Below are 12612 nucleotides of genomic sequence, written 5' to 3' on the forward strand. Positions count from 1 at the left end.
AGAGCTGACTGAGAGCCCCAGCTGCTGTCCCTCTGGATCCACCCTTGTGTCCTTGTTGAGGCCATACCTCCCTGAGCTACTCCCAGCTGTGACAGAGCAGAGCAGGGGCACTACTGCAGCCCGTGGCCATTAGAGGGGACTCCTTTGGCCTGAAAGTTCCACGTCTCTTCCTATTCAAGTCTTCCTTCCACCTTTTATTTCTGTGTTCAGACCTGCAACATGGTTTTCTATGCCTGCCCCACTTCCTCCCTTTCATCCTTCACAGGCATCTATCATATCCTATCTTGGTGTCAGCTTCAAACTAACACAGTCTCTAAAATCAAGATTTTTTTCAGGCAATCAAGGAGAAACTGAAGACGTGTCAAAAGTATGCTTCACCCTGTATCATAAGAAGAGTGGCAGAAAAGAGACAAAATAATGGAGCAAAGATTGATGAGACTGAATGACAGAAATAGTTTTTTAAAGACAGACTAGGCAGAGAAGAAAAAAAAACACCACACACACACACACACACACACACACACACACAAACACACAAAACCCCTGAATCTTGAAGACCAGGAAAAAGGGATAAAGAAGGGTTAAGGAAATGTACACAATCTAGCTTCTCTAAATAAGGAATTCAAAAAGGAAAAAGTATTTTTGTTTCTCAGGCAGCGACTGCAGACCCGTGAAATTGATCAGGAGAGATAAACTCTCATACATCAGCCTGGAATAAGTTCCTCAGAGGGAGCCAGGAAAATACAGTGAAGCCTCTGTGTAAAGCTTCAGATAGAGAATCCATAGTTGGACATAGTTAGGGCAGCCCAGCCATGCAAAGGAATGACATAAATGTGGGCTGATGTGACAGGGTGTGGCAGATTAAACATGGCCACAAATTCTTTGCTACTCCTCCCATGGAGACGTGAGCTCCAATTCCCTCCTGCCACCACCACCTTTTAAATCTGGGCTGGCCTCAATGACTTGCTTGACAAATAAAAGCCGGCACTTGGTGGAAGTAATGTTTCAGGACGTCCAAGGCTAGGTCATGGGAAACCTTGAAGCTACCACCCAGGATTCTTGTAACATTCTTTTCAGAGTCCTGAGTTACCATGTAAGAAGTTTTGTAACTCTGAGACTGTCATGCTGGAGAAACCATGTGTAGGATCCCTGATCAATAATCTCAGTAGACACCAGCTTTCCAGCCATCCCCTCCAAGGCACTCTACATGTCATGAAGCTTTCTAAGACTCTCCAAACCATCTGCCAGCTGAACAACACCAAACGACCTCTGTTGATGCCATATGGAACAGAAGAATCACTCATCCAGGCTCTGCCCACATTCTTGGCCCTTCAGATTATAAGATATAATAAAAATGGTTATTATTTGGGTTGTTATACTTGTTATACACTAACAGAGTTCTGGAAAACAGGAAAAGACTACAGAGAACAGCATGAAATATCTAAAGGATTGCTAGATAAATTTCTAGGTGCAAGGTTTTGAAAATGCAAATCTAGCATTGCCTATGTCCTAAAAGAATGTATTGGAGAAATGCATGAATCAGGCCCCCGAGGAAAGGCACAGAAAGAACGGACGTACTAAAGAGGAGATAGACAAAGCTATAACTGAATACAGGCTTGGATTAGCTATTGTTCTGATAGGAAAATATCTCCTAGGTAGGAATATACATTGTGGGGAGGCAAATGGGGATAAGATCTTTTAGAATCGGAGGTTTGGGGCAAATATAGACCTTAATTGATTTAATTTCTCTCAATAAGGGAAATGCCAAATCTAGAAGAGTTTTCTTGAAAAACAAAAGAATGGGCCAGAAAGGAAAGAAAGTCAAAGTGATAAAGTTGCCCAAACCCAGCAACTAGTGCTCATGCTAGGAGTTAGATAAGGAAAGATACCAACATGGGAAGCAGGGTAAACAGTCAGAAATTCAGCTGAGTCTCCCTGAAAGGAGTAGGAGATAAATGAAAGGAAAGAGAATATTGGAGGCATAGTTCATTAATGCAAAAAAAAGATGTAGCAGAAAGAAATGCTACTCGAGGTCAACCTACTCAAAAGGTATGGAAAGACTGTGTTCTGAGGAGCACACGTCACAGGGACTGGTCCTCTCGAAGCCTATAAGGATCCAGTCTTCAGGAGCATCCTTAGAAGACAGGGGTCTTACGACCTAAGCAATTCTCCATCAAGAGGCAGGGACAAGAGCCAACATGATATAGAACTAGAGTGTCTGTGCATTTTAGGGCAGTCTTTATTTTCTTATTTATCCCTAAAGGAATTTTGAAAAATCTATGACCCCTCACACATTTTCAATTTGACTGGGACAATTTTTCATCATAAGTTTAAAGATGGACAATTGACTTGGACAATTTCTCCAAGTCAACAAAGTTGGAAAGGGTGTAATTTCCAGAAGATTGTAGATAATGACATAAAATAAAAGCATTGCATCTTTTAGACATACTCAACGAAACTTAAATACAATGTAACTTGATACCAACATCATCATCCACTTAAAAATGTATGAATAATCTCTTCCTTCAACATTGTGAACATTTCACATCTTTTCTTTTCATCCTTAAATGTATGTTCCCATTCCAACCTCCCCCCCTCAGAATTTCATCTTCTTGTAACACATTTGAGTTTCAAAGTGTTTTATTGATTATCCTTGTCATATTATCACTGAAATTTGAAAAGTCATTTTAATGGGGCACCTGTGTGGCTCATTTGGTTAAGCGTCCGACTTCGGCTCAGGTCATGATCTCACAGTTCATGGGTTCGAGCCCCATGTTGGGCTCTGTGCTGACAGCTCAGAGCCTGGAGCCTGATTCAGATTCTGTGTCTCCCTCTCTGTCTGCCCCTCCCGTGCTGACGCTCTGTCTCTCTAAATAAATAAATAAACAAACAAACAAACAAACAAACATTGAAATGTCATTTTACTTCCTGTGACTATAAGGTCCTAAGTGTTTAAAAATACTCTCTTCTGGGTTGAGTTACTGTTACAATTAGTATCAGTACAATTGGTCAACACAACATAGATTACTAATTTTGATAACTATGCATAATAAAGATGAAAATTTTATTATAAACATAGGTCTTAATGAAATAAATGAGGCTTTGTATCCTTTTTAGCCTTTCTCATTAACTCATGTAGACATTATTGAATATTGACCTAATGCATGTTTTTATTTAATTTATTTTGTATAGTTTATTTAAGATTATTTATTTATTTTGAGAGAGAGAGAGAGTGAGGGTGAGCAGGGGAAGGGCAGAGAGAGGGGGAGAGAATCCCAAGCAGGGTCCTCGTTGTCAGCACGGAGCCCAGTGCTTTCAGAGTTCAAACTCATGAACCATGAGTCAATGACCTGAGCCGAATTCAAGAGCCAGACGCTTAACTAAGACACCCAGGTGCTCCAATGCATATTTTTAGATGTAAACCTGAAAAATTTTGTTCCATAAATCCATAGAGACAAATGGGAGTTTTTATAGCCATGCTGCTTGACCCTTTGAGTACACTCTGAATTGTGCAATCACATGGTGATCCATCATCAAACACTATCTTTTTAATTTTTTTTAATGTTTATTTCTTTTTGAGAGAGACAGAGACAGAATGCAAGTGGGTGAGGAACAGAGAGAGAGAGGGAGACACAGAATCCGAAGCAGGCTCCAGGCTCCGAGCTGTCAGCACTGAGCCCAACATGGGGCTCAAACCCACAAATCGATGAGATCATGACCGGAGCTGAAGTCGGACACTCAACCAACTGAGCCACCCAGGCGCCCCATCAGACACTATTTTTAATGATCTTCCAGCTGATAAATCCTCTCAATTGGTAGAAGAAAAGAAATGGAAACCACTTGACTTGCAAAAGCAATTGCTACCCAATCATTAGAGTTGCCCATTCACTATCTCAATTTCTGGGAAGAATTCCAAAAGTACTTTATCAAGACTTATCAAATAATTATTAATTATACCCATTGCTCTTTTACTTGGAATACCTTCGGTTATCCAAATTATGCAGACGGGATTAGGAAAATCAAAATATTATTAATTTCTTTGCCAATACAATTTTTAACAATATATTTGTGTGTGTTTCAAATATGTTTTATCAAAACCTTGAATCTACAGCTTTTGCTTGTTGAATTTATGGAAAACACCCACCTTATAACCTAATTGGCAAAGACAGTTCTTTCAGCCAAGCCAGTCAGTCAAGACAACTTTTCTCAATACAGAACTGACTTCATTTTTATTTTTTATTTAAAAACAAAAATTTTAACGTTTATTCATTTTTTGAGAGACAGAGTGTGAGTGGAGAAGGGGAAGAGAGAGAGGGAGACACAGAATCTCAAGCAAGCTCCAGGCTCTGAAATGACAGCATAGAGCCCAATGCGGGGCTCGAACGCCTGGATCGTGAGATCATGACCTGAACTGAAGTCGGACACCCAAACAACTGAGCCACTCAGGTGCCTCCTAACTTCATTTTTGATTACGAAGTGTTTTGATATGTGTTTCAAGAAATGCCCCAAAATGCACTGACAAATAATTATACAAATCACTCTCTAAAGGAAAATGTTAAAACTATCAATAATAGAGAGCTAAAATAAAATTTGATTTATTGGTATATGTTTACTAAACTTTTAATAATGCAAAGTAACAGGCAGATAACATTGCAAATTTATTATAAATCCAGGAATGTGAAAAAAGGCATCGTATCCTTTCAGTAAATAGGTGGATATATGTATTGAAATTTGGTGTTCATTGTAAGGAGTAATTCAAATTTGAGAATAAAAATATCAGAAATCATTTGATTATTTTTAGTAGCTCTCAGGATCAGACTTCCCTACATATTTAAAGAAGGAAAAAGGTATTTACTGCTTAAATCTAATTAGTCCAGCTGCTAGCAATTAATTTTATATTTTGCTAACAAGAAGTAGAAATTAGTATAAATATTTTATCAAATGTGTTGACAAAATAGGCTTGAACTGCTTTCTTAAATAATGTACTCCAAATCTGAAAAAAAAAAAAATCATGTAAAACTTGGATCTGTGGATTTTATACAATATATCTTGCAAAATGTTGTCATTCTCAAAAGTATTCCAGCTACATTTAAAAGAATCATTATCGGGGTGCCCAGGTGGTTCAACAGGTGAAGCATCTGACTTCGACTCAGGTCATGATCTCACAGTTCGGGAGTTCAAGGTCCACGTCAGGCTCTGTGCTGGCAGCTCAGAGCCTGGAGCATGCTTTGGATTCCGTATCTCCCTCTCTCCTCCCCTCCCAACTCGTGCTCTGTCTCTCTCTCTCAAACATGAATAAACATTAAAAAAAAAAAAAAAGAATCATTATCATTAACCTTTAGAATCTCTGGGTCTTCAAAGATGTTTTTCTCTGCGATGAATGACATAACCTAGGTTTGAGTGTGAGATATAGTTGAAGGGAATTGCTTGCATTTAAATATGTGCCCCAAAAGCCATTTTGAGTGTTTGATTTGTCTTACCAGTTCTCTCTTTACTTTGTCAAAGGAAAATGTCCCTCAAGAGCCATGCACAATTTGGAAGTAAATAGAGATGGAAGAAATATGATAAATTTAAATCTTTCAAAACCACCCCTCCAACACACACATATAAGCACACACAGGTACACACACATGCACACACACTCACACACACACTACCATTCTACTATATATCCCCATAGTGGGAACACACAATTTCTGGGGTGTCAGGGTGGCCCAGTTGGTTAAGCATCTGACTCTTGGTTTTGGCTCAGGTCATGATTTCGCTGTTTGTGGGACTGAGCCCCACATCGGGCTGTGCACTGACAGTGCGGAGCCTGCTTAGGATTCTCTCTCTTTCCCGCTCTCTCTGCCCCACCCTTGCTCTCTCTCTCTCTCTTCTCAAAATAAATATATGAACTTTAAAATAACACACACACACACACACACACACACACACACACACACATAATTTCTAATGCCTTTCTCAACAGAAATATGTAAGAAAAATCACAGAAATAATTCAAAGAGGCCTATGGGTCTGTGGTTCAAGGATGAAGGTTTCTTCTTTGGTCTCCCCAATCCTCCAAAGTTTTACACAGCAGGGCAATGCACTATAAGATGTGGGATGGGGGTTGGGGGAATATGGCCTTCTTTTGGAAAGTAATAGAAGGGATGTTAGAAACTGTGTATTATTGAGAGGATAATTTTTAGGAAAGAAATAAAAACTGGAGATCTAGAAATTGATTCCGTTAAAAGTATATGTGTTTGCATTTCTCCTAGAAAATCTTTGGGAACCTGGACAATACAGTGTCTTTAAAGTGGTTTGAAGACATGTAGCCAAAGTCACTTCAAGCAGCCCAAATCAATGTAGCCTGGGGTGGCAGAAACGGTGTTTAGGGAGGGTGGCTAGAAATTAAGAAATGTTTAAAATGCTGAATGGGAAAGTGTGCAAACCAAGCAAGTTGTTGGAAAAGGATTATAAATGCCTGACTTTGCAGGAAGAAGTAAATGTATCAAATGCCCTCCTATGAAAAAGGAGACATTTTTCTCCCATATGTGGTAAACATCATGCCACAGTTAACCCATGGTAGATGATTTCCCCCAGTGAATATATGATCACAAAGCCTTGTGGACGATGGACAACTAAATTAAACAGACATCCTACCCATGGATGCCGTCAAGATGGTGTCTGTTCCCCACCCTCTTCTGTTCAACTGCAGATAAGTTAAGGCCTTCAGCAACCCTAAGACAGAGTCCCAGCATGAAATGTTGCCTGGAATTCCTGCCTAACGGATTGAGGATTGGCCTGTTTTCACTTTCTGTGAATGCAGGGGTAATGCTGTGATACTATTGTGTATCCAAGGTACTACCTCTTTCAAGTATGGTTGGGAAAGACCAGTACAAATTGAGAAGCCTAGAAGGAACCCCTCTCAAAGCTGGAGAGACAGCCTGGACTATAGCTTTCCAAGGTAACATGACCACACGCACACTGGGATGAGACCCTTCTGACTAAGATGAGCAGACGAAGAAAACTGAAGAGAATTCTATTAACCTAAGTATTTGGGACTTGGAATTTTTCCTACAGGAAAAGACTGGGGTTTTTTTTCTTTAATTTTATTTTCTCCCACAGAACTTAATAATGAAACAGACTATTTCTCTAAATTTTGTACATCTTTATTTTTCTCATCTGGAAAGTACAGATGATCTTTATGTTACCATTTAGGTGCACTGCAGCCTCTGGTTATCTATATTGGACAACATATATGCGAGAAACTGAAGAGTAGGAAATAGAACAGGAAAGCAAATTTTGAGCTTTAGTTATAAAACCTCCTTAGAGATAATTTATTAAATGTAATATCATGAGTCATTTCCAAGCCTTCTGGAATCAGAGTCTAAATGTCCCACTGTGATTCCAGAAGGATCTGCAAAGAGGTAGGGGTTGTTATTTGCAGAATGACTTCATGAAGGTGGGAAAGAACTTCCCCACTGGCAGCTGACCTCCTCCCCCAAGGGGCTCAGGCACACTCTTGCCTGACCACAGCCCCCAATAGATAAGGCCAATAGCACAGTAGGGCAAGAACTGTGACAGTACTTGGTCCCCACTCCTACTGTCCTCTGTGCAGGGATTTCAGTGACACGCCTCTGCTGGCTTCACTCCCTACCTCCCTGTGTCATCCTCCTGAGAGGGTAGGGATGAGTTCATGAGTTTGGAAGAAGGAACTGAGTATGCTAAGCTTAGCCCCTGTCTCTCTTCTCTTAGGGAGTATCCCTCAGGTCTGAGCTCTGTCACAAGGTAGGTGCTTGTCCTTCAGGTGAGGCCTGAGGCTGACCAGCTGTGCCTAGGACAGGGAGGGGAAATTTAGCTGTGAGATAAAGTTTTAACTAGTTTGCTTAGCCACAGAGCCAAAGCTACATTCCCTAATCAGTTTTATTAGACTAAAGGTGCTATTTTAAACTAAAATCAAAAGTAATTGATGGAGTGAAAAGATAAATGAATATAACATCTACCCACATGAAGCTGAGTCAAGGACTCAAAGGTACAGGTGAGAGTCAATTTATTCAATAGAGAGTCCCTTAGAAGTCATTTTAAAGTAAATCAATTTTTATAAGTTAAGTCTTCTCTTACCTCCCACATAGCTAATCCTTTATTCCCAGATAGATTAATCATCAATGTTCATTAATTTCCTATTGGTGGCTCCTGACATTTAAGCCTTAAATTTTTCCATACTCACCAAGTAGTTAAATTATCTTAACAAACAATTCGTTAGGTGACTGGGGGCGGGCTCTTTAGCAAAGCATGCTGTGAGCTCTTAAGGGAGAGCAAGTCTTTAGTGAATAAAGCAGTTGACTTAGTCAGAAGAGTGTCACCGATTACTCATGGGCTGTCTCATCTCACCCTCACAACAAGCCACTTAGAGGTGGGGAGACGAAGTAACTTGCCCAAGTTGTCATATCCAGTAAGTAGCACTGTCAGGGTCTGAACCTTGATATGCCTCCAAACCCCCCACTCAGTCCACTATCCCACAACACCTATATTCATAGAAATCCATACTACCAAGATTGGAAGAAGTCTTGCAAACACTTGTCTACTGCTGATGTCCTCCAGGGCATGACTTGTCTTGTCTCAGGGATGGGGAGTTCCTAAGGTGGCCCCTTCCATTGCAGGGCAGAGTTATTATTCTCCAATCCCTTTTTCAACATTTTTTATTTATTTTTGGGACAGAGAGAGACAGAGCATGAACGGGGGAGGGGCAGAGAGAGAGGGAGACACAGAATCGGAAACAGGCTCCAGGCTCCGAGCCATCAGCCCAGAGCCTGACGCGGGGCTCGAACTCACGGACCGCGAGATCGTGACCTGGCTGAAGTCAGACGCTTAACCGACTGCGCCACCCAGGCGCCCCTCTCCAATCCCTTTTTACATAGAATGTCCTATAGATTTGGCCTGCTGGCCTAGGGTCCTTTTTCCTTTCAGGTCCCCAAAACACAGGACTGTGGAGGGAGCAGAGTGTCCATCCTTAGATTAAACATCCTCTCCTCCTCCAACTATTTCCCACATATCTTGATCTTCAGCCTGGCCCCCATCCTTTTAGAAGTCTCCTCGGAGCCCAATCATTGCCAGTGATACATCTGGGGTCTGGAATTGGACACAACATTCCAGGATGCAGGAGACCAGTGCAGAGTCGTGTGCTAGATTATCACTGCCCTCCTTGTAAGCATTGTCCTACCATGTATTATTACTGTGTGTGGTGGGGGTAGGGGTGGGGGCCAGGAAGAGCACTGTTCCTCTGCTCGAGAGCCTCCACAGTACAAACAATGCTTTTACCAAATTGCACTTCCTGAAACGCCAGCATCCCAGAGTAAGTGAACAAGTGCTTTAAGAATAAAAAAGATTTGGGGTGCCTGGGTGGCTCAGTCAGTTAAGCGTCCGACTTCGGCTCAGGTCATGATCTCACGGTTCATGGGTTCAAACCCCGCATCGGGTTCTGTGCTGACAGCTCGGAGCCTGGAGCCTACTTCAGATTCTGTCTCCCTCTCTCTCTGCCCCTCCCCTGCTCGTGCTGTCTCTCTCTGTGTCTCAAAAATAAGTAAATGGAAAAAAAAAATTTTTTTTAAAGAATAAAAAGGATTTGTTGCGTCCACATAAGTTTGGAATATACTGCTTCATATCCATTCATTAATAAATCCTTATTGAGGGCCTAGTGTATAAGAGGTACTATTCTCGTCACTAGATGTATATCCATGAACAAAACAAACCCAAATCTCTGTCTATGGAAGCTACAGATCAGACAAGAAATACCATGAATGTGTGAGGACCTTTTAGAAGACTTCCTCAATCTAAGGACATAGGCTTAATTCCCTTTATGTCAAGACACCCCCAATATAGGATCCTGCTATAATTATTAACATCCTAGGGAACTGTATTGGGTCACAAATTTGGGAAACACACACTTATACCACTGAACACAAATCACCTTGCCTTCAGCCAGTGTATCTCCTTATGTCACTACCGTCCTGTATGGAAACATTCTAATGTAAAAAGAAGCTAAAGATCAGCCAAAAAATATTATAAGCACAGCAAGCCCAACCCATAGGAGGGCTCAGAGGACCCCACAGAGCATGTGAGGAGGAAAGGGATCTTATCAGGAAGCTAATAACAAATATGCAGAGGAATGCAGGACAGATGAGGAGAGGGAAGCCAGTGAGGGACCGAATTCTGAGAGAGGAGCTGTGGATTGGGCTCAGCTCCCAGGCAAAAAGCATCAGTAACCCAGGTAGTCAGACCTGGGGATGGGCAGGATTTAGCCATGGAAGCAGAAGGACCAGATTAGGAATTCCACTGCAAACAAGATCAGGATGAGGAAAAAACCAGAACGGACCGAGCACCCCCAGGAAATCAGCTACATAGTACACAAGGTCCAGGTTCCTGACAGCCCAGGGAGCTCCCCCCAGGATTCTGACACCAGACCACAGAAAAGACACCCTCCCCCTTTGCCTCCTGGTAGAATGACTGCTTCCAAACCCCCCTTGCTACCTTTTACACTCCAACATAACTCTTCAGTTTTAGGCCTTTTCTTTAACCCTGGTACTGCCAGGCAAAAGGGCACAAAAGTAACAAAAAAGGCATCATAGGCACCTGTAGCCCTGCTCAAAAATTCCTCCAGGCTCCCCTCTCCCCCACTACTACCTTCTGTATCCTCGCTCATTGCTTCCTTGATGTTTTCACCCACTTTGGACCCATGTTCCCATGTTCCACAGGGTCCCTCTGGAACTCAAGAACTCAGTTTGGAATGCCGGCCCCAGCTGGCACCACCACCTGCCCCTGTACGTGACGGTCAACATCTGCACATCGACTTCAAGCGTCAGCCCCAGCACCCCATCTTTCCCCTCATCCCAGGCTCCTCGGACAGAGTGGCCTTTGCAGACTCTCTGGGTTGGGAGGGTCAGAATGCCTGGGGCCAGCTCCTCTGACCAGCAGGTGAGCCAGGTTGGAAGAACCTGTACCCTGTGCAAAATGAGCCAGACACACAGGAGAGAGAAAAAGGAAGCCTCTGGGCTCCGTAGAGAGGCTGAGTTTAGAGAGAAGCTGATATGGGAAGGGACTTGCTATTTGTGGAAGGCTTTTATTTGGTGGTGGGAAAAGAATGGCAAATATGTAACACAATATTTCTGTAACTATAAATAACATGTAAATACCTTTCATAATGAAAACCGTATGCAATCTGCTTTTCTGGGAGACTTTTACAATAGGAAAAGGCAAGAGAGGGAAATAACATATATTTAACTCATACTATGTGCTAAGCTCTTTCCATATGTCATTTGCTTAATCCTCTCCTTTCACTTCTGACGGGGTTGGGGGGGGTTCACTTTATATATGAAGGAAATGAGGACTTTTAGAGGTTCAGGAACTTGGCCAAGGTCTCACTGTGAACCACAGTTTGCAAGTAGATCTGTCTGATTCCAAAGCCCTCGTTTTTCTAGAATCAAGCAGGAGCCTGACTAAAGGTAGGGGCTGGACTATATGACCTTTCCAGATTCTCTTCTGTTTCCAGGACTTCTGGAATTGGCTAATTCCCTGCAGGTGCCCTAAGTCTTTCAGGACAATATGCACCCATATTGTGTACTGTGGGCAATAACCACACAGGGAAGATTTAAGGTGGTAGGAACAATACTGAAAGTGCAGCTGGGAAATGCCAGCTTCTGCCACAGCCTTGCTGTGTGACCTTGGGTAAGTCTCTTCCCTCTCTGGGCACCCGTTTTCACATCTGGAACATGCAGATTGGGGCTAACTGGGGAAGCCTCAAGCTCTGACAGTCCTGTCTGCTAGGTGCTGGAGTTCACTTTGGTGGTCTGAAGAGGGTGTCCTCCAAGATAGGGCCCAGTGCCTCACCCCCCTCCACTCGCACCCCTACAGGCTACATACACGAGTGCCCCTCCCCACAGCCCAGCTTGCACTGACCTGTACCTCCCGGGTCAGGGCCAGCTCCAGCAGCTGGCCAAAGTGCTGGCCCAGTGTGCTCAACGTTTCACTCACACAGGCCTTCATCGACTTCAGGACGTGCTCATTCTCCACCTGGAGGCACCTGGGGAAAAGAAACCATGGAGTGGACCACTGGAAGGGGCAGGTATTCAGCTCAGAGCCATTGCAGAAGTCAGATCTGGGCCTGTCGCAGGCCTGGTGGTAATGTGAGTAACCTAGGAAGAACTCATCAGCTCCAGGGGAGCCAGAGATGGAATATTCAATAGCTTGCTTGTACTCTGGCCGCCTCGTGTTCAGAGAAGTGCTGGCCAGAAATGGGACCTAACAGTCCATGTTCCTAGGAAGAAAGGCCATCAGAAAGTGATCAAATCCATACCTCTGAGCTTCTCCTTGAGAGAAGTGAGCCCAGTGCTCACTTTCAAAGTGTAAGGCAATACCTGTGACCTTTAAAAAATGGCTATCTCGGGGCGCCTCAGTGGCTCAGTTGGTTGAGCATCTGACTTTAGCTCAGGTCATGATCTCACAGCTCATGGGTTCAAGCCCCGCGCTGGGCTCTGTGCTGACAGCTCAGAGCCTGGAGCCTGCTTCGGATTCTGTGTCCCCCTCTCTCTGCCTCTCCCCCTACTCATGCTCTGTCTGCCTCTCTCTCTCAAA

General features: G+C 43.0%; 1 protein-coding gene across 2 annotated transcripts in view; it reads right to left on the reverse strand.

Moving 5' to 3' along the window:
• INSC (INSC spindle orientation adaptor protein) overlaps nt 1–12612 on the reverse strand; it is a 128864-nt gene that overhangs the window by 53011 nt on the left and 63241 nt on the right. For both annotated transcript variants that reach the window (XM_078433261.2, XM_078433260.2), the window contains exon 5: nt 11938–12061. In XM_078433261.2, the coding sequence (XP_078289387.1) occupies nt 11938–12061 (124 nt within the window). The remainder of the gene's footprint in view (nt 1–11937; nt 12062–12612) is intronic.

This window comes from Panthera onca, chromosome D1 (genome assembly GCF_046562875.1).
Source record: "Panthera onca isolate mPanOnc1 chromosome D1, mPanOnc1 haplotype 2, whole genome shotgun sequence".
In the NCBI taxonomy this organism is placed as follows: Eukaryota; Metazoa; Chordata; class Mammalia; order Carnivora; family Felidae; genus Panthera; species Panthera onca.